The sequence below is a fragment of the Mustela lutreola genome, chromosome 9, assembly GCF_030435805.1.
Source record: "Mustela lutreola isolate mMusLut2 chromosome 9, mMusLut2.pri, whole genome shotgun sequence".
Lineage (NCBI taxonomy): Eukaryota > Metazoa > Chordata > Mammalia > Carnivora > Mustelidae > Mustela > Mustela lutreola.
The window spans coordinates 133,349,330-133,371,142 of NC_081298.1; the positions used below are offsets into that span (position 1 = coordinate 133,349,330).

The 21,813-nt window shown below is 37.2% G+C and overlaps 1 protein-coding gene across 2 annotated transcripts in view; it reads left to right on the plus strand.

Annotated features, from left to right (window-relative positions):
* Nucleotides 1-21,813, plus strand: part of SMC6 (structural maintenance of chromosomes 6) — a 74,499-nt gene that overhangs the window by 26,217 nt on the left and 26,469 nt on the right. For both annotated transcript variants that reach the window (XM_059132594.1, XM_059132595.1), the window contains 12 exons: nucleotides 3,321-3,440; nucleotides 3,539-3,637; nucleotides 6,424-6,570; nucleotides 6,848-6,936; nucleotides 7,114-7,278; nucleotides 7,906-8,084; nucleotides 9,230-9,434; nucleotides 12,429-12,543; nucleotides 13,733-13,893; nucleotides 18,158-18,293; nucleotides 19,366-19,446; nucleotides 20,528-20,698. In XM_059132594.1, the coding sequence (XP_058988577.1) occupies nucleotides 3,321-3,440; nucleotides 3,539-3,637; nucleotides 6,424-6,570; nucleotides 6,848-6,936; nucleotides 7,114-7,278; nucleotides 7,906-8,084; nucleotides 9,230-9,434; nucleotides 12,429-12,543; nucleotides 13,733-13,893; nucleotides 18,158-18,293; nucleotides 19,366-19,446; nucleotides 20,528-20,698 (1,668 nt within the window). The remainder of the gene's footprint in view (nucleotides 1-3,320; nucleotides 3,441-3,538; nucleotides 3,638-6,423; nucleotides 6,571-6,847; nucleotides 6,937-7,113; nucleotides 7,279-7,905; nucleotides 8,085-9,229; nucleotides 9,435-12,428; nucleotides 12,544-13,732; nucleotides 13,894-18,157; nucleotides 18,294-19,365; nucleotides 19,447-20,527; nucleotides 20,699-21,813) is intronic.

Consider the following 21,813-nt stretch of genomic DNA (forward strand, 5'->3'; position numbering starts at 1 on the left):
TTCTTTAGTTGCCTAATTGGTTTTCTAAAATCAGGGGAGCTTTCAGCTAGTTCGTAGCTTGTTCTTTTGACACAGAATTGTGCTAATGATTGACCCAGCTCAGCTTTATTTGGTGCTGCCGTGACCCTTTTACTTTAGGTTTTCAGGATTGCATATTTAAAGTTAGGTCTGTGGTTGTATGAAAACTCTTAACAACAAGGATGGATATATTTATTTTTATTCCTCACATTATCCCTTCAAACCCAGGATAGTGGTAGTGTGCCAGGAGGCACACTATCAACTATAAGCCACAGAATTAATACAACACAATTTCTTGGTGTATGGTGTTTTTGGGAAGAGGAAATAGTTGCATATTTTAAAAAATGATAGCATATGTTTTACTTATTATTTTAAAAATAATAAATCAGGACTTTGAAAAAATGTATTTGCTTCAGACAGCTGGGGGTTGAACACCCACTTTCTCTATGGTATACTTTGTTATCAACTACTAAAGATGTTTTGATTATGAAGCTTAAGAACTGTTTCCCTGTATCATGTAGCAGAATTCCTTATATATAATAAGCCCACATAAGAGCTTTTTTTCTAATTAATTAATGTCTTATATTCTCAAAATAAGCTCTAGACTTGAATATTTAAATCTGTAGGAAATAGTATGTGAAGGTTATATAGAAACTAGAAGGTGTTCAGTCAACAAAAACCCTGGCATTGTGCGTTGTCTATGGCCATATGACGGCAAATATATATCCGGGTTCTGGGGTCAGAAACCTAACTGTTCAGCAGGAAAATATAGTAAATACCAGTATGGTGGGCCCTACTAAAGGACTTGTGATTAGATTTGTACAAAAGCATTTCAGAGGGTATCAGCAGTGGGGGTAGAGACATGGGAGGGGTGTCGTCGTTAAGGATGGTATCCAGGGTGAGAACTGAAAGGTGAACCATGCCAGGGAAGGGATGAAGAGAGTAAGGAAGGGTGTGGGTCCTGGGGTAAGAGTGTGGCAGCGTCTTGGGCGAGAGAGTATACGGTGCTTTTAGAAAGTTGAAAGAATTCCAGATTGGCCGGAGTGCACAGGGTGAGAATGAAGAGGCCAAACTGTAGAGGACCTTGTAAACCTAAGAGCTGTAGAGCACGTGAAATGGATGATTGACTAAATGAATATTTGTAATCTGTGGAAGAGAGTGAATCACTGTAAGGAAAGAACTAATGTAGAGAGATCGATAAAGAGTTATCATTGTCCATAGATATAATGATGACGTAAGAGTAGTAGCAGGTTAGTGGAGGGGAGTTTTGAAATGATTTGAGCAGATGTGATTGTGGGACAAGGAGGAGTGAAGTTGAGACAGAAGAGATAACAAAGGTGACTGACTGACCTCCAGGTGGATGACCTGAGCTGTAGGCTAAGTTTCTTAAGATAGGAATCTTGGAAAGAGGAGCATTTTTTCTTTTCTTTCTTTTTTTTCTTTTTAGAAAAATGATGAATTTCATTTTGAACACATTAGTTTTGAGGTGCTTACAAAACATCCAATTGGACATATGAGTGAGGAATTCAGAAGTCTGGCTTCAATAAAAATTTGAGACTCATTAGTGTATTGTTGGTGTGCAAGCTGCAGGAATGACTTAGCTTGCTGAGAAGGAGAGGAAAGTGGATCCGGGCCTGAGCCATGAGAAACGCTCATGGAAGCCACAGAGGCCAAGAGAAGAGAATTTGAGAAGACAGTGGTCAGTGGCAAGCACCACAAGGTTTGACAGGTGCTCCCTGTATTTAGTGACCTAATCTGCAGAGAGGCCTGTGACAAGAGAAGTTTCAGTAGTGGTGAAAGCAGAAGCCAGATTTGTGGGGCTGAAAATATGAGAAAATGGAAGAGAGATAACTTTCAGAAAACTTAGGGGAGGAGAGGAAGAGGAGGTGCCCAAGCATGGGTAGTGGCGGTTTTGTTTGTAAATGGGAAAGATAAGTGAGTAAAGACTAAACATGATAACAGAAGGAAGTCAGTGAAGAGGTCCAAGTGGAAACAAAGATGGAAAGATAGGCATGAAAAGTGAACTAATTCAGACCTCCTGAGAAGGCAGAAGCTGGTGGTTGGATCCAAAATATGTAGGTAGGAGATGGGGGCTGGACTTCAGTGTCAGGAAGCCACCTCCTCCTGCTTTAGATTTGTAAATGAGGTTGGTGGAAGTTGGAGAGAGTTTCCTCCGGTGGCTCTAAGTTCTCTGAAGTAGGAGGCAGTGAGAATGAGTGAGGAATTAGGGTGATGGGGGAGTATGAGGCTTGAAGAGAGTGATAATGGATTGAAATAATTCTGGAGAATTGGGAAAGTGACTGATGGGGACATATTAGGTCCACAGTGTGAGGCCCTATTAGAAGATGGTAAGCACGGATGAAGTGGGGAGGCCATCTGCCCAGGTGTACAGAATCTAAATCACCTCAGAAGCTGTTTTAATGTCATTATATTTGACACTTGTTTGATGATTTATACTATTAATTTAATTTTTGGAGAGCATGTGTGTGCATACAAGCAAGCGGGGAAGGGGCAGAGGGATAGAGACAAAGAGAGAGAATCTCAAGCAGTCTCTACCCAGCACAGAGCCCAGGGAGATGGGGCGGCAGCAGCTCAGTCTCATGACCCTGAGATCATGACCTGAGCCAAAATCAAGAGCTGAAAATTTAACCCACTGAGCCACCCAGGTGCCCCTGATGATTTTATTTATTAAGGAGAGCTTAGATTTTAAAAAAATTATAAATTGGGATGTCTGGCTCAATTGATTGGGTGTCCAGCTCAATTTCAGCTCAGTCTTGGTCTCAAAGTTCTGAGTTTGGGCCCTATGTTGGGCTTCACACTGGATGTGCAGCCTACTTAAAAAATAAAGTAAATAAGTAAATAATTATAACTTACTTGGCTTTTAGAAATAAATTTCTTATGTGTCTTCCATTATCTTTGGAGTGAGTACTGGGCATACTTTGCCCAGAAGAACATACCAGTCTCTCTGTCGGATAAAGAGTTGAGAGAAATGGGAAACTGAGTTTTGTGATTTGTCTGTATTCGTCTTAAACCTTTTATTCCTTTGATCTTCATTTGATGAGTATTTGGCCATTTTTATAATGCAGAAATTAAGAAAACAATTACACCTAATAAAAGTATACCAAAGAACCAAAGGCACTTTTATTTTTACCTTGAGGAAGTCATTCCCTTGCATATCGTTTTTAATACTTGTTAAGGGGGTGCATTCAAAAAATATATAATTGCTGAAGAGTCTTCTTGTCTTTTCAATGTTGATAAGAAACAAATCCTTTTTTTTTTTTTTTTTTTTTTTTTTTTTAAAGCGACTTATTGAACTAAAACGCCAGTGTTTGGAGAAAGAAGAACGTTTTCAAAGTATTGCGGGTTTAAGTACAATGAAGACTAATTTAGAATACTTGAAACATGAAATGGCTTGGGCAGTGGTAATTTTTTCTCTATTATTCACTTATGCTTTTAATATGTAGAAAATATTTGGTTACAGTCACTCTTAGATGTGATTTACACTATAATTTCTTTTTAGGTCAATGAAATTGAAAAACAATTGAATGCTATCAGAGATAATATCAAAATTGGGGAAGATCGTGCTGCTAGACTTGACAGGAAGATGGAAGAACAGCAGGTAATTGTTTTTTTAATACAGATTTAGCAGTTTAAATCATATGAGATTACTGATATTAGACCTTTTTTTATATTAGACCATTTTAAAAGACCTACAGAAAGAGCAGTTTCAACCTATATATTTATCTGCTTGAATTTATTACTTAAATGGAACTAACATAAACTTTTGCTCAAGTACTAAAGTGGCAACTCTTTTTTACTTATTTATTTTTTTTACATTTAATTTTTTTATCTGGTGAGAGGGCTGTTAGGCAGCATAAGCAGGGGGAGGGCCAGAGGGAGGAGAGGAACCCAGAATCTCAAGTAAACTCTGAACTGAGCATCAAGCCTAACATAGTCCATCTCACAGCCCCAAGATCATGACCTGAGCCAAATTCAAGAGTCAGATGCCCAACCAACTGAGCCACCCAGGCTCCCCAGCAACTCTTTTTTAAAAGGAGTATTGTGTTTGGACATGATTAGCCAGTTGAGCCCGGTGATAAAACACCCTAAACTCATGCATGTGGACAGTGGTATTTTCTTATCAACCAGCGATGCTACAATATGAAGCTTTTACTCTTGTGTTCATTGGGCGTATCAACATATAAAAAGTCTTGAGGTGCTAGGATAATAGTCAATTAGAAAGCTAAGTATCATGAAGTTAAGCACAGTGCCCAGAGATTGCTACCAGAAATTTGAGGGAACTAAAGTTTAAGGGCCCAGAACCATCAGAGGATTTCATGTAGGTGCAGCATGTGTGGGACAAGTTGTTAGGTCTGTTAAGATTAATTTCAACCTGAGATTTAAGATCCCAGGGGGAAGCTATGCTATTTATGTATGATTCAAGAGTCTTCCACTTGGGATAGAGGTAGAAGTTGGTTGGATGGTAAATAAAAGCAGTGATACTCTGTTAGGGCTGTCCACAGGGACTTTTTATCATATAGCCGATGCACTCACTCTTCATACTTGCCTTTTCATTCTTTGTTTAACAGCTTTATTGAAGTATAATTCATACATCGTATAATTCACCAGGTTAAAATTTGCACTTGAGTGGTCTTTTAGTATTTCACAAGGGTATGTAGCCCGCAGTGCAGAGTTCCTTGCCTTTTGTCATGCTAGAAGTAGAACTTGTAGGCTTTTCATTTTTACAGAAGCTCTACTTAGTTAAGTGTGGCTGACTTAACCTGTTAGTATTTTGTTCTACTGAAGTGTTTTGGGCCCCCAAGCTTAGTTTATAATATAGAATGTAATCTTGCCCACATTGCTTTTTTATAGTAAGCAGATATATTTTCTTCCCTTTAAGTGTTATTCATCCATCAAAAGTAAGAAATAAATATGTAAAAATAACAGAAAAAGGCTGAATTTCTTATTCCCTCTTCAGGTAGCAAATGGAAGTTCAGCCCCACTCACCTTTTCTCACCTCAGATTTTCATTTTTCTGAGAATATTCTGGAATTTTTTTCCCACCAAATTCTCCTTATCCTCATTTCTTAACTGTCATAGAGGAAGATCTTAAGTTATTTTTCTCTTTAGATAATCTCCAACCTAAAAATGGAATCTGGGGCGCCTGGCTGGCTCAGTCAGTAGAGCATATGACTCTTGATTATGGAGTTGTTAAGTTTGAGCCCCACGTTGGGTGTAAAGATTACTTCAAAATAAAATATGTCTTTAAAAAAAGTAAAAAATAAAGTAATTAAATCCAGTCTGAATTAAATGTAATAAATGTTCACGGTTTTTCAAATGAGAAAAGGAGGATCTTGAGGCTGGGTGATACTTCAGTTCTGCAGGCCTTTGGCCCACTTAAGCATTTGGGCACTCTGTAGTAAGTGGTAAGTTTCTGGAGGGTAAGAACGGTCTTGTTTTATATTTGTATCTTCCTACCATGTCTTACATAAAACCTTTCATGTAGTCTTACGCGTGGTAGTTGAGTACAGAATGACTATTAAGTGGAAGGGATATGAAGAAATAGTGTCTGCTACACTATCTGACTCATTAAAAAGTTTGCTAATCCCTGATCCAGACAGTTCTCATATCGTTTCTTCTAATCCATTCCTATTGTCAGTGTCCCGTTTTGGTTTCTGATTCATTTTGCTCTGGAATGTTACCTCTTTACTGACGCTGTTTCTTTTCATTTTCCCTCCACCCTGCATGTGCTTCCAAAGTGACTTGATGTACAGATTTGGTCATGTCTTGTCTCCCTGTGGTCTGGAGGGTTAAGTTGTAAGCTGATTGTTAGGAAATTCTGGGCCCTTGCATGCTTTGGCTCAGTTCCCACCACCACCCTCTCAGATTAAGCTCAAATATTTTCATTGCTGAAAGTTGTATTAGTGCCTTTCTGCATGCTTTCCCATCTGCCTCTAACACCTTTCCCCAGCCTTTCTGCTGGTACATATGGATTAATCTTTGAAGTCTCAGCTCTAATGCTACTTCTGCCTTGAAGGCATTCTTGACTTTTTCTGGCAGACCTCTGGGTTCTTTCCCTGGGCTTCCACAATTATAGACATAGCCAACTTAAGCATTATTATATCCAAACTATGATCAATTTAAGCAGTCTGTTCTTCTGCGAAATTTTGTCTGTCTCTGTTTGGTTTTGTTACCTGCAAACCGTTGTTACTCTTTGTATCCCCAGAAGATAGCACATTTGTTGGATAACTAAATGTAGAATTAAAAATTGTATTTTAGTATTTCATGTAATTAAGTTTACTTACCTGATATCTTGAGATTATTAAGAGTAAAACTAAGTTTAAAAATTTTTTTCTGTTTATTGAAGAAAAGTAAAAAACACTCCAACGATATTATTTTCTTAAAGGTTAGACTTAATGAAGCAGAAAAAAAATACAAAGATATTCAAGATAAACTGGAAAAGATTAGTCAAGAGACAAATGCAAGAGCACCAGAATGTATGGCGTTGAAAACTGATGTTACTGCTAAGAAAAGGGTCTATAATGAAGCTGAGGTGAGAGAAATTTTCCAACCTGGAATGTTAAATGCTGCATATCAAACACAAATACTGTTCATTTACTTTTAAAAGTAGAGTTATTGCAATTAGGTAGAAATCTGTGCTGCTTTCAGACTTTAAAAAATAATGGTTTCATATGGCCATTTATGTACTTTGTTTTAAAAATATATTTTTGTATATATTTAGCCGCCGATACGAAGATTTGGCAAAAGTGGATTTGAATGGGATTAATATATTTTTTTATCTTCCCAAACTGTGTCTAATGTTTTTTCAGGTTTTATATAATCGTTCCCTAAACGAGTATAGAGCATTAATGAAAGATGATGAACAGCTTTGCAAAAGAATCGAAGAACTAAAGAAAAGGTAAGATGGTTACTTTGCCGTGTTCACGATTGCCTCATTTTGTAATACAGCCAAGTTGCAAAGTGGGGTATTATATTTTTCATATTATTTGTAAAGGAATTTTATCACATAGCTTTGTATTTTTTAAATGTTAAGTTTTTCACTTAACATTTTCCATTTTGGATTATTTATTGTTAGTACCGATCAATCTTTGGAACCTGAACGATTGGAAAGGCAAAAAAAAATATCTTGGTTAAAAGAGAGAGTAAAGGCCTTGCAGGATCAAGAAAGCTCAATAAATCAAGAGATAGAACAGTTTCAGCAAGCCATAGAAAAGGACAAAGAAGAACGGATCAGAATTAAGTAAGTTTCAATATCCCTATAATGATTTTTTTTCAATGACTTGAAAATCAGATGGTTTGGTCTTTATAGAAAGAGAGAAAACATGTTTTATTATGGTTGTTGTTTCTTGTATTGAATAAGATATCTTTTAAAAATCACTTTTCCGGGTGCCTGGATGGCTCAGTGGGTTAAAGCCTCTGCCTTCAGCTCAGGTCATGATCCCAGAGTCCTGGGATCGAGCCCTGCTTAGGGCTCTCTGCTCCTCGGGGAGCCTGCTTCCTCTTCTCTCCTGCCTTCTTCTCTTTCTGCCTGCCTCTCTGCCTGCTTGTGATCTCTGTCTGTCAAATAAATAAATAAAATCTTAAAAAAAAAATCACTTTTCTCAGACTTTTATAACACTTGTAGAGCTGGGCCATTTCTGGAATTTCTAATCCTCATTCCCATGGCATCATTTCTTTTCTTGTGCTAAGTTTTAAGGACTTGAGACTATTTTTCTCTAGTAACACCATCATTTTCAAATAAAGAAATCTGACTTCAGTCTTTAGGGTAGCTGAGTCATTCACTGATATGCAGGTGTTGGGGGGAGAGGCTGGATATTTCTGTATAACTATACTCATATCTCTTCTGTTTTTCACTTTTATTTTTTAGGGGAGAAGAATTAGATGTCAAGCATACACTGAGCTATAATCAGAGGCAACTGAAAGAATTAAAAGATAGTAAAACTGATCGACTGAAAAGATTTGGCCCTCATGTTCCAGCCCTTCTTGAAGCAATAGATGATGCCTATAGACGTGGGCTTTTTACGTGTAAACCCGTGGGCCCTTTAGGTATTTGTCACCATTTGGTCAGGGTATAAGAAACATTAAAAATAAGGTTTTATTTTCAGAAAGGGTCTATTGAATCTAGTTTTAAAACTTATCAAAAAGGAACATAAGTGTATGTGGATTTTAATTGTATCCCTGTGGATACAGGGATAAAAATCACTTTAAACTTTATAATTTCTCTTTTGCATTTTTAAAGCATAAGAACTTAGAAAAAGGAAAAAAAAAAGCAAGAAAACTTAGGAAAAGGAAAAAATAACTATTGAGTTGAATAATCTGATCTAACTTTTTTTCCTGAATGAATGAATAAACGAATGAACTAATTTGAAAATAATTGGTTAGTCAGAAAATCCAGTGGCAATAATAGAATCAGAAGGCCTCTCACTACCTGAATTTTATGTATCCTTTATTAAATGACTTATTTTCTTATTTTCTGTTTAGGTTGGAAAACTTTATTCCTAAGTCCTTTTTCAAGTATAAATCCTGGGTTTATTGAATTATCCCTATTATACATGAGATTAAATAATATATGTATCTGTTGAATTCTTCTGAGGAGTTATCTCTAATTGTGTAATATTGTTAAGTGAAAATGATGCTGTCAACATAAAAATGCTTTGTTGTTAAAGTATTGTCTTACTGTGTTAGTACAGCATTTCACGCAGTATTAAGTATTACGGTAAAGTCTGTTCATATAAATGATATGTACCTCTATACCAGTATCTGTTTCAATGGATGAGGCATTTCCTCATCCATTCCTGAAATACCAATTCCTGGTATTTTCCTCATCTAAAAATACCAGTGTTAATCAGTTTTACAGAAAATAATGAAGAATCTGTAAACCTTTTGGTTTACTTTCCAAAGTGCCATTCAGAGGCTCAAGTAGTATACACTTACACCGAAAAACCTCTGTTGGTTTACACTGGAGTTACTGGGGCAGTTCTTTTCACAGGATTTGATGGGTTTTCGCCCCAGTGTATCCAGTGGATATGTGGGGATCTCCCATATAGTTAACATAAGATCTGTAATGTCATTTAAGCTTCTTTATGTGAAAATATTTTGAAGTCACTTATAAACAGTTATAAGAAGATAGTTACATTAATATTTCAAAATAAGTATTTATGGGCCTTTTAATAATTTTCTCTTGCCTTTAGGAGCTTGCATTCATCTTCGTGACCCCGAACTTGCTTTGGCTATCGAATCTTGCTTGAAAGGACTTCTGCAGGCCTACTGTTGCCATAACCATGCTGATGAAAGAGTTCTTCAGGCCCTGATGGAAAGGTTTTATTCACGGGGAACATCACGACCACAGATAATAGTTTCTGAGTTTCGGAATGAGATGTATGATGTAAGACACAGGTGAGGCATTGGTAGCTAAATGCCATTTCTGGTTTGGTTAATGTCCAAAATCAGAAAGAATTAAGACATTTTACCGTCAACTAAATCTGTAGTACTAATTGATGAAATTTCATCAAGCCACTTCTTTAAGTTCAGTCTAGGCAATGGAGACACCTAGATAAATAAGACATGCTCCCTGCCCTTGAACTCCTTAAACGAGGTCTATTAATGGGCGTCAGGAGAGGGGAAGAGATGTGGTGTGGCATAGAAATTATACTGAGGGAAGTGATATAGACCACGCATGGCAAATTAAGGGGTATGTGGGGCTGGGGTACTAAGGAAGAGCTTTGGCACTCAGCATTCACAGTTTATTCTTCGTCAGCTTTGATCAAATTGGATCACAAAATGCAGATGTAGTTCAAATGAGGGAGTTTAATTATGTTATACATTAGTGGGCAGGTTGGCAAAGAAGTTAGAGAAAAGAGGACAATGATCAATCTTCAAACCTGATGAATTTGTCAAGTGACAGAGAAGGGTTAACTGCCTTGTAAGCAAGAGAATTCTGCGTGCAAAACGCAGAGTGACAAGGCATAATAAATTATTCTGCAAAAAATAGCATTTGCATTATAGATAGCAAGGGGCAGGTTAAAAATGCTATTTAGAGGGTGCCTGCATGGCTCAACTGGTTGTGCGTCCGACTCATGATTTTGGCTCAGGTCATGATCTCAAGGTCATGAGATCAAGCCCCGTCTGGGGCTCCACGCTCAGCAGGGGCTCTGCTTGGGACCCTCTCCTCCTCTCTCTGCCCCCACTCTGCTTGCGCACGTGTGCGCACTCTCTCTCTCTTTCAAATAAATAAATAAATCCTTAAGAAAATAATAAAAATGAAAGCACTATTTAGGTCAAAATCAATAGAACTTGTTACTTGAATGTAAGAGAATGTAAGAATTCAGGATGACTGCGAGGTCTCTGGCTAGAGTGACTCCTGAGCAGGTATGCTCGTAACTGTTCTAGGAGAAGTATAAGGAAAAAGTGGGTTTGTCAGAAGTGGATGAGTCCTGTTGTGGAATTGCCAGTTTTGAACATTTCGGCTAGAAATGAGGATTTGGGAGTTCAAGGTAAACTATTTTCCCTGTCTGCCTGAAAATATGACCCCAACGTTTCTGGCTCTGGTTCCTGATTTCTAAAACCTGATAAAAGTGAAATTTCGGTTGTGCTGCCAGACAGCGTTGCTTATGGTAAAGATGTCCCCTGACGGGCTAGCTGCATCTAGAGTGAGAGACCTCTGAACAGCTGGTAGAAGGCCAGTGTGCTGACTCACAGGTTTTCCTGCGGGGACCTTGGAAACTGTCCCCAGGAGATTGCTGGGAGAGATCGGCCCCTTTGAGGAGTATCCTCCTGCACCAGCCGCGTACTTCGGGCACCGGGGACAGGGGTCCTGAGCAGCTGCCAGGACCGCTCCATGACCCGCTGCACAGACTCCCATGAGTAGGCACGCCTGGCGCGGCTCTCCTGGCACGCCGTGTTTCCCGGCCTCCTAGCAGTGTGTCATTCCGTGAAGGGCTGCGGGGTGAGCTCCATTTGTGCAGCATGAGGTCACTGCTTGGAAATAGGGGAATCTGTGTGCTGAGGACGAGGGCCTCAGCCGTTGGGTAGGTTTGGGAGAGTGAGAGAGGAAGCAGAGCCGACATCCGCTCAGCATTCAGACACCCATGGTGGCTGCGGGACTCTTACCTTTTTAGTAAGTTTGAGGAGAGAATGTGTACTGTTGGACTAATGCTCCATTTGGATTTGCTAGAGAGAGTGGTTCTTACAGAAGAAGAGGGAAGCCCTTGAGAAAGTGCTGCTGGGAAAGTTCATTTGTTCAGTGGCCGTGAGGTGTAGCTGGAGAGGGAGGACTGTGAGGCGAGGGAGCAGCTCTAGAGATCTGCCAGTGCGGGCAGAGAGCAGGTTGAACAGGCACGGGAAGCGGGGAGGGCTGCCGTGGGCTCCTGGTGACAGCGGGAAGTCGCAGGTCAATGGTGCAGCTCCAGGACATTCACCCTTCAGAGTAGTTTGCAATTACGCTGAAGTTCAAGTTAATGGCATGGTAGAGGAAGTCGGATGTTGACAGAATATCGACAGGTCGGGTATGTTTAATATTCTCTCAACTTCAGCTGCCTTTACAGACGTTTTGGAGGGGTGATTTTTGGTAAAGAACTTAAGGTTCAAAGGAACAGCACATTCACATAATTCACTTCACATAATCAGTATATATTGTGATTCCAGCACTAAATTTTAAAATTGGGCATGTTATTTTAATGTGGAAAAGAGCAGGAAAACACCCTTGGAACATGGTGTATCAGGCTCACATTACAGAACCTCAGCAGAGGAGCCTGGTGTAGTGTGTAGCTCCCCAGGAGATCTAGGAATAGTTTCCTTTCCTATTAAAATGGGCTTGTTCCCTCTGAAGTACAGGCTGCCGAAGTGCTCGGCCTGCTAGCCGCCCATAACCATGTCTGTCTGCGTCTGTACGTCCTGTCCTGCTTGGCAGAAGAGACGCTCTTTCTCTCAAAAGCTCTTTATTCTACATAGGCTCTGAACTGCCTGCTTTCTTGCCTGGTTTGTTGGACTGCTTTTTTAAATTATTTCACCTCTGTTCTGAACCTTAAACTTTCCTACTCCATTGACTTCTCTCCGTTTTAAGTATCCTAGGCCAGTGGTTTGCCTCCCCCATCTTAAGAACAAACTCCTTTAAATTAGAGAATATTATTATCAATCTCATGGTTATTATGAGGATTCAATGAGCGGATACTATTTATAATATTCTTAGAATGCCTAGCACATAATATAAATGTTCGCTATTTAAATAAAATTCACCTCTTACAGATGTTTTCAAATGTTATCAGTTATTTTCAGTTGTCTTATCTATAGTCACGCATTAAAAAAACATATGTATATAAAATTAAAGGTTGAAAGTACTTACATATTATTAATATATAATTTTTTAGTACTTAACATATTTTTGTCTCCTAGAGCTGCTTATCATCCAGAGTTTCCAACAGTCCTGACAGCTTTAGAAATAGATAATGCAGTGGTTGCAAACAGCCTGATTGACATGAGAAGCATAGAGACAGTGCTTCTGATCAAAGTAAGATAAAATGCTTGCTGAACTTTGTATTACTTTTAAATTTCCAAAACTGAAGTTGGTTCTATAAATTCCTCTTCTCAGTCTAGTCTATAGTATGAAGTTGTTAATATGTTTTACCACTGTACTTTTACCTCATAGGAAGCTATAGAATAATACAGAACTGGTTTTTGCGTTTTCTGCCTGAGGGAGCTTTTATATTTTTGGCTATTCCTCAGTACAACTGTATTCACAAGTACATATTATTTTGGTGAATGATGCTATAATTTTTGTTACTCATTCTTTCTTGATTGACTGCCAAATCCATTTTTTATTTACCCTTATAGATAAGTGGATTATTATCCTAATTTTTAAACAAATATTCTACTTGATATTTTATGAGTTCATTATCTTAAAACTTTATTATAAAATAAATCAGTATTTACTTTTCATCTATTTATGTATTTTTATGAACTTGTTGGATTAGATTGTCATTGGTTGAGAAGGAACAAGGAAATTCGAAATAGATCTAATCAAAACAAACATAATAGAGTTTCTTTTCCTCATTAACAGAAACTGAGAAATAATGGTATCAGTAATTTAAATGTATATACAGTATATGTGTTGCAAGGTCATATTGTAATTACTTGTGGTTCTTGCTCAGTTATATTTTAGAAGGATCCTTGAAAGGAAAGAATGAAGTCCCCTTGTCTGTCCTCAGAGGTTGGCGGGGCCTCCATAAAGCCCAATGCTTATTTTACTTCTTTTAGGGCTTATTTCCAGGCTTTCCTTCACATAATTCAGTATCTTATCTTTTCTTGCCATTTGCTGTTCACTCACATCTTTCTTTTCAGGCTGTGAAAGTCATTTAGAAAAAGTAAGATTTGTATGAACTCTGTTCTAAAGTAAATATTTTCATGTGAAAATGTACTTAAAATTTTAACTCTAATGGATAGCAGCATTAGAACTTAAATCACTTTATCATAATGCCTTGCTTACTTTGTTGCTCTAAAAGTTGTCAGTTTTAATTCTTTGAATTAATGAAGGTTGTTTTTGAAGTTCTTTTTTTAACTTTCTGGAACTATTTTATTTATGTTTAAATGTTTAAGTAAAAATACTTGAATCTTAAAATAATGATAGGGAACATTTTGAAATTGTGTATCAGAAGCGCTATCGCATAACTTAAAAAATGTCTCCTCCCCCATTTTTTTAGAACAATTCTGTAGCTCGTTCAGTAATGCAGTCTCAAAAACCACCCAAGAACTGTAGAGAAGCTTTTACTGCTGATGGTGATCAAGTCTTTGCAGGACGTTACTATTCGTCTGAAAATACAAGACCTAAATTCCTAAGCAAAGATGTGGATTCTGAGATAAGGTTAGTGCCAATGTAGCATTGCCCTGGTATTCTGCTGCTTCCTGGAGGGTTTGGTTTCCTTCGTATTACTCTATCGTAGTTCTTTCAGGGAAGGATTGTGAGTCATCTCTTTGGGTTTAAAAGATCATTTAGCTGGAGGTAGAATTCTGGGTTGATGGTTGTTTCCCATCATCACTTTGACAATAGTATTCTGTGCTAAGAGCACCAATTGTGTTTCCTTGACCAGCTGATCTACAAGGACATAGGAGCTGAACTCAGAATGTACATCAGCTACACCACTATCCCGTCATTTAGTTTTGACTTTGTTCAGTGAGAGTATAAGTGTGCTGGTTTACATTCTGGCTCAAGTTCATATTCTGTCTCTGACTGTATTTTGAGTTGCACTGTTCTAAAAAGATCATTTGGCATAATTAGAACACATATCTAGGAAAAACAGAGCTGCCAGAGGAGACAAAGTGAGAAGTTGAACAAAAAACTACTAAGTATATTTAATGAGATTCACAAGCATTGCAGAAAGGATTTTTGGTACCAAAAAAACTGTGATTTTCTAACTAAACAAATTCAGTTGACAGATTGATGAGTTGGAACTAAATTAGTAACCTGTAAGACCTTTAATAGAACTCAGAACTTAAGTAAAATAAATATCTAAGAAAACTGAGTAAAAGTGAAAGTATTCTAAATGACTTATATATGTAGGAGAAATGAGAGTTTTGTTGAGATATATCTCTTGTTTTCAAATAATATTAGTCATTTTAGTGTGACTTTGAGAACAGCATGAAGAACAATAGCCATAATGGATATCAGAAAGTTTGGTAAAACTTCTTATTTAGCAACAGAAAAAAGTTGAATGACTAGCAAGTTGGTGTTGTGGCACAAAGCACACATTTTACATTGACACTGAGTCTTAGAGGATAGATGTGTGAATGTGCTATATAAAAGTGACCTGTGAAGTGGTAGGTTTTTTCCATTGTGCCATGACATTTAAATCCAGTCTTCCTAATTCTTAACTGGGTAAGACTAACTTATATGGTGTTCAAGCAGACATGAGTTTACACTATGTTGCTCACACGTTCCTTTGAACAAAAACTGCCTTGTGTATTTGTGTCCTGAGTCTTAAAAAAAGAAGTATGGCATTATTGGAAAAGAATGTAAATAAACCCCAACAGTGAGTTAGGGTCTCTGATTGCAACATTTCAGAAATAAACATTTCAAGTTGATACATGGCTTCATTTTTTAGCTAATAGTATTCATATTAATGTGTAGGGGACACATCTTTTGTTTCAAAAGGCTGTTGAACACTGGTTTTTTAAAAAATTGTTTCCCACATTGATCAACTTTATTAATTGTGAATATGCTGTTCTGGGTATTATGTTAATTTAAGTCAGACAGAGAAAGGCAAATACTGTATGATTTCAGTTACATGTGGAATTTAAAAAACGAAACAAATGAACAAATAAAGCAGAAACCGACTCCTAGATAAGGAGAACAATCTGATGGTTGAACAGTCTCTCTCCAGAGGAGGGAGGGATGAGGGGAGGGCTGGGTGAGATGAAGGGGATTAAAAGGTACAGATTTCCAATTGGAAAACAGGTAAATCTTAGAAATACAATGTACAGCTTAGGGAATATAATTAATATATAATACATAATATTAATATAGTTAATATTAATGATTATTAATATTTTAACAACTTTGGTGACTGACGACTGCTTGATTTATTGTGATGGTCGCTTCTTAATATATATAAATTTTGAATCACTGTCTTGTACACCTAAAACTAATGTAATATTATATGTAAACTGCACCTCAATTAAAAAGAGAGAAAGAAAAAGGCTAATAGCTAAAAAAGCCACGTCTGAAAGAATACTTTCTGTGTAGGAAAGTACACAGAATGAACTGTTCTCATCACTTTGTTACAGTTGTTGTTAAAGATTTCATTTATTTGAGAGAGACAGATAGTGAGAGAGAGCTTCGGAGGGGAGGAGAGGAAGAAGCAGCCTCCCCCTGAACGGGAGCCCTAGCCCGGTCTCCATCCCAGGACCCTGGCATCATGATCTGAGCCACCCAAGCAGATTATGAGCGGAATCAGTAAACTGCTTCTCCGGTTCCCTGTTGATGGACATAGGAGTTGCTCACCGTTTCCTCTTCTAACAGTGCTGCAGTGAGAACACACATACGTGCATCTCGGCATAGTTTTGGAAGTGCTCAGATCTTACATTCTTAATAGTGGAATTATCCGAGTGTGGTTTCCCATGATGAAAGTACACAAAATGTGTGAGAAAAATGTCTAAGGTAGCTCTCAGAATAATTCCAATACAGTTACTGCTTACATACAAGATCAGAAAAAAAAAAAAAAAGTTTACCTCTGGATTTTTGAATTGTCAAACTACTGTAACATATTTAATGTAATTTTTCAAAGTGTGTTTTTCAAATTTATTCTTGCATTTGTTCTATAAAACAGATATTGAATGAGTACTTGATGTGCCGGGCCCTGATCTGGGCACAAAGCGCTGCACAAAATAAAATACAAAAAATTCCTCATCCTGGAGCTTATATTGAGAAAGTGGGCAGAGACTGTAGATGAATACTAACTCCGTCAAGGGCCATGGAAACAGACGTAGCAGAGTAAGGGCTGGAGACTGAGGAGTGTACCATGTGGATGGGCAGCTCTGGAGCGTGTGTTCATCCCACGCAAACGGCATACACACACTTAGCTCAGTTGTTGTACCTGTTTCATTGGTAGCATAGGTTCTTGCTCCATGTGAAAGTTATTTAAAAACTAAGGAGGAACACTATATGAAATTGTGTGACAGGGACACCTGGGTGGCTCAGTTGGTTAACCATCTGCCTTCAGCTCAGGTCATGATCTCAGGGTCCTAGGATCGAGCCTCCTGTCCTCAGTGGGGAGCAGAGGGAAAAGCAGGCTTGTGCCTTCTCTCGCTATCTCTGCTGCTCACTCTGTCTTATTCTCAAATAAATAAAATTTAAAAAGAAAAAAAAAAAAGTGTGTGACAGAATTCATCCTAGCCAGCAAAAAGGAAGTTGTACCATTTAGCAGTTTTCAGGAAATAGTAAAACAGAATATTTTTGGTGCTTATTTCACTGGTTTTTATTTTTGGTTTAGGCTCTGGGTTTCAAAGTTTGTTTACTTGGTAAATATTCTATTGTTTTTAGTGAAATTACCATTTGTTAGTATAGGCACAGATGTATACATGGTAATTCAAGTAATACAGATATTTCTTATTACATCTTAAGGAGCCATCTTAAGTTCTTGTATCTGGCCCCCATTTTTACCAGAAATACCACAACTCTTTTCCTCCTCTCCTCATGTTTATCATTCATTCAGCTGACATTTCTTGAGTCTTTTTTTGATTTTGAGATTCTGGCAAGGTAACACAGAGTATTTCATCAAATTTAAGCTGCCGTATTATTAAAACAGAAAAAAAATTCTGCTAATTGAGCCATGAACTGGAAGATGATTTCAGAGATGTTAAAATGTGGGAAAATATGCATCTTACTAAAATGTGGCCAATACTGTCAATAGAGACAAGTTTTTAACTGCAAAGGTGGTTCTCTCCCACCAGGCACACGACTTTGGGAGACAGGTGCTTGGGTCAGTGAGGCAGGAACCGTTGACTTCTGAAGACAGTGACTGCTGTCACAGAGACGCTTTACGGCTTTGGCATCTGCTGGCTTTTTCTCCCATCTCTTTTCATTGTCTCCCTCTCCATCCTCCCACTCCCGCATGTTTGAAGCATTTACCTAGCCACAGCCTGTGTTGAGCTGCCGAGTTTCTCTGTTTCACTTCTCTGTGCTTCAGTGTGTTCTTTCTGTGTCCCTTAGGTGGTCCAGCGGAGGGAACCTTTAAGAACACAGTTTAGTTGTTACTTCTTCCAGGCTCACTCCTAGGTTCCTGTAGTTCTGAGGATATAAAGTGTTATGTTGACATTTTAGCGTTACAGTTTATTTCCTAGGGGTTTTTTTTCCTTTTCTTTGAATCCTTCTGTTTCCACCTCTGCCTGTCACTGCGCGTGATGCCTGCCACACAGAAATCATAAATATTTCTTAATGAAATGAGTCAACTATGACTCTGTTTAGATTCTACTGAAATCTCTATATTTTCATGTTGTTAATAACTTGGTAGGAATATAGAACTGGTTTAACTGAACAGAGTTGCAAATAAGCTCTTCCTTGTAAGATCTAAAGTATTTGTAATTTTTAGAAATAGATTTAAGGTGTTTTTTATCCTCTCCTCTCTGCCCAGTGACTTGGAGAATGAAGTTGAAAATAAAAAGGCCCAGATATTAAATCTTCAGCAACATTTGTCTGCCCTTGAAAAGGATATTAAGCGCAATGAAGAATTTCTTAGAAGGCGCCAAATACATTATAGAGAGTTAAAGGTAAAAAAAAAAAAAAAAGTCCTTTTGTTTTTTTCAACTTACTACTTCGCAGTTGTTTTCAAGTTCCTACCATTCATTTAGTTTTAGAGGAGCAGTTCTCAGACTTTTGGGCCTCAAGCCCCTTTACAGTCTTAAAAGAGCTTTCATGTGTGTGGGTTTTACCTAATTATTAAAAATTAAGGGATGCCTGAATGGCTCAGTTGGTTAAGCAGCTGCCTTCATCTCAGGTCATGATGTCAGGGTCCTGGGATCGAGCCCCTCTCTACTGGGTTCCAGCTCAGTGGGGAGTCTGCTCCCGCTGCTCTTCCCTTTACCCATGCTCCTGCTCTCCCCCTCCCTCTTTCAAATAAATAAAATCTTAAAAAAAAAACAAACTTTAAGAATATTTATTGGTGTACTTAACAAAAACTCATGTATTAACAAAAATAACATTTCTATGGATATTTTTCTAAAACCAAATATTAGTGAGAAAATTGACATTTTTATATTTTCGTAAATGATAAAAAGGGTACATAGTGTCTTAGTGTTTTTATGAAAATAGTGTTGACCTCATGACCCCTTGAAAGAGTCTCAGAAGCACCAGGGTGTGCTTGGGTCATACTTTGTGAAGCACTGCATTGGAAAATCTTGCCGTAACCTCAGTCTGGGTGTTTCAGAAAAAGATTTTCTCGATGATTCCAACACTGTCATCATTTTAAATGCTAAGATGGAATTCTTCTATCTTTTTTTCCATGGGAATGGATTAGTCATAAGGGTGATAGTAGCAGACTTTATACACAACTTCCTTTTGTTCATTTAATACTAATGTGGCTCTTTCATTAGCTACAGAACCCTGTCTGTAACAAAAGCAAATAAGAACTTTGTGGATTAATATATCCTTTCTGGGGTTTTGTTTTGTTTGTTTTTAATTAATTGTTTATGAAGATTTTATTTTGTTAACTAATCTCTACACCTAGCATGGGGCTCAAACTCACAACCCTAAGATCAAGAGTCACATGCTCTACTGACTGAGCCAGCCAGGCACCCCTTTAATTTATTTTACGTTACTAAAGTTGAAATACTTTTCTTTCAGGTAAAAATAACAGAAAGTATTTCTGAAATTCGGGAGCTTGAGAATATAGAAGAACACCAGTCTGTAGATATTGCAACATTGGTAAGATTCTTTTCCTCAGTTTAAATGTAGTGTTAAAGGACAAAACTGTCATTTATGTTAATAGCACCTTCTCTCAGCCTTTTTTTGATCCTTTAATTGGAGCTAGTTTTTATGATTGCTATCTTCATTTACAAATAAGGTAGAAACTACCTGGCTTCCAGCATTTAAGTTCCTTAGTGTTTTGTATATGTAACTTGCATGCATAATAATTTATTTTGTCTTCTACTGCATGTAATAAAACTATCAAAGCTTAAACAGTATGTTTCTGAACAGTGGCCTTTTAAACCAAACTGCCTAGCAGAGTATATTTCACAATGAGTCAGTATTAGTATTAATGGATATCTCTTAGTCAGTTGTAGCTAGGCTCCGCATTGTTGGTTTTTTTGTCTGCTAGAAACTGGTTTTCATTTTAATTTATCACACATTTGTTACTCTTTTTTTTCCCCCCTCCAAGGAACTGTGTATGACATTCAGCTTAGCTTCTCTGAGTTACAGTAAACAGTGAATTAGGTAGATTGGGTCTGGTTAAAATGAATAACTATTTATTAAGTATCCACTCTGCACCAGGCACCATATTAAGTGCTGAGAGATATCACAGAGAACAAGACATAAAGTGTATGGGAGCTTTCTGGGAATGAGAATTTGTCTTCATTTGTTATCAGTAATTTTGTTTTCCACTGTTTATTTTTCTGCTTCAATTCCTTAGATTTCTTAAAGGTATGGGCTATGTCTTGGTCAGTTTTGTTTCCTCAGCATCTAACTTTTGCTGGGGCTAATTCAGTACACTGCACTTTGAAAGACAGTGTAACTAGATAAAATAAAAGTTCTTCTCCTTTGTTGATGACCTCAAGCGGAGTATAGTTTAACTTGTCTCCCAAATGTCCATCTTTTTATTGAGTCATTTTCTTGTACTTCCTGATTAACAACTAAGGGTATGAAAATATACTAGTGTTCTTTGTATTTGTCTTTCATCAGATTGCCTGGAGCCTGTAGTGTCTCCTCTCTCAGAATTTCGTACTGTTTTTCTATTTCATAACTTAAGTATTTTAATTAACTCCATATGCTCTGTAAATGTAACCAGGAAGATGAAGCGCAAGAAAATAAAATCAAAATGAAAATGGTTGAGAAAAATATGGAACAACAACAAAAAAATATGGAACATCTTAAAAGTCTGAAAATAGAAGCAGAAAACAAGTATGATGCAATTAAACAGAAAATTAATCAGCTCTCAGACCTAGCAGAACCACTTAAGGTATATGTTATTGTTATTCTGTTATATGCATATTTTATGGTTCAGTTGTGTATCCGTGCTGTACTTGCTAGATAATTCCCTAATAGAATTCATGGTCAAATGTGAATATAACCACATAAAATGGGATGTAAACCAAATTTTCGTCAGTAGGTCAGTTAGAATTAAACATTTCTGTTAATCTCTTTAGGATCATAAATTACCAAAATTGTTCCCCCGGAAGATTATAATTTGGTTCCCTCTTTGTTTTGTGATTTTCTTCTTCTTTTTTTAGAACCAGAAGCATGGATATCTTATCCATCTGTTCTCTTTCTGTGCTCACCTATTCCATTGTCCCTCCTTGCGTTCCTTCAGTCTTTCAGGGATTAGTTATATAAAAATAGTTATTGATTAGATATAAAAGTCAACTTGAAATAAAATACCACTGAATTCTTATTTATTGATATGTCTCTGTTAATGTTCCAGCCTCAATTAAGCTGGTCTTTTCTTTTCTTTAAGCACATGCTTTTTGAAACCAAATTTAGGAAAATAAAATTATTTAACAAATATGTACATTTCCCTGTTTTTTATTAGCTTAATTATCAATAGCTTATTGTCATTATCATTTTTATGAATAGCTCAATTATTCTCAGAACTTTAAATTTTTTTACAAGACTCTGAGAAGCATGAATAGTGTATTTTAAGAGTCTGAGAGGGGTATGTTGGTGATAGAATTTCAACATAAACCCCTTTTTTGGGCAGGAAAACTCCCTTTGAATCAAAATGGTTTTAGATATTTTAATAGCTTTAAAGAATTATGCATATAACTTTTACTATACTTGTGTCCACTGAAAATATTAGAAAGCCTGACTTACAGCGTTGGGAGAATATTAGAGGAAGGTGCCAGATGTGCTGCTTAGAAAAACGGTTTGCTGTGGTCTCTCTGGAACTGTTGTCCAGGGCCTGGGGTCCTGCCTCATGTATAACCCAGGGCAACTTAAGTCCTTTTTATTTGTGATAAGAATAAAAAATGGGAAAACAGACTGATAAGTTAGCTGGTTAAGAAGATTAAGAAAATTAATGGATAAAGTTTTTTGTTTGGGGTTTTTTTTTTTTAAGATTTCATTTATGTATTTGAC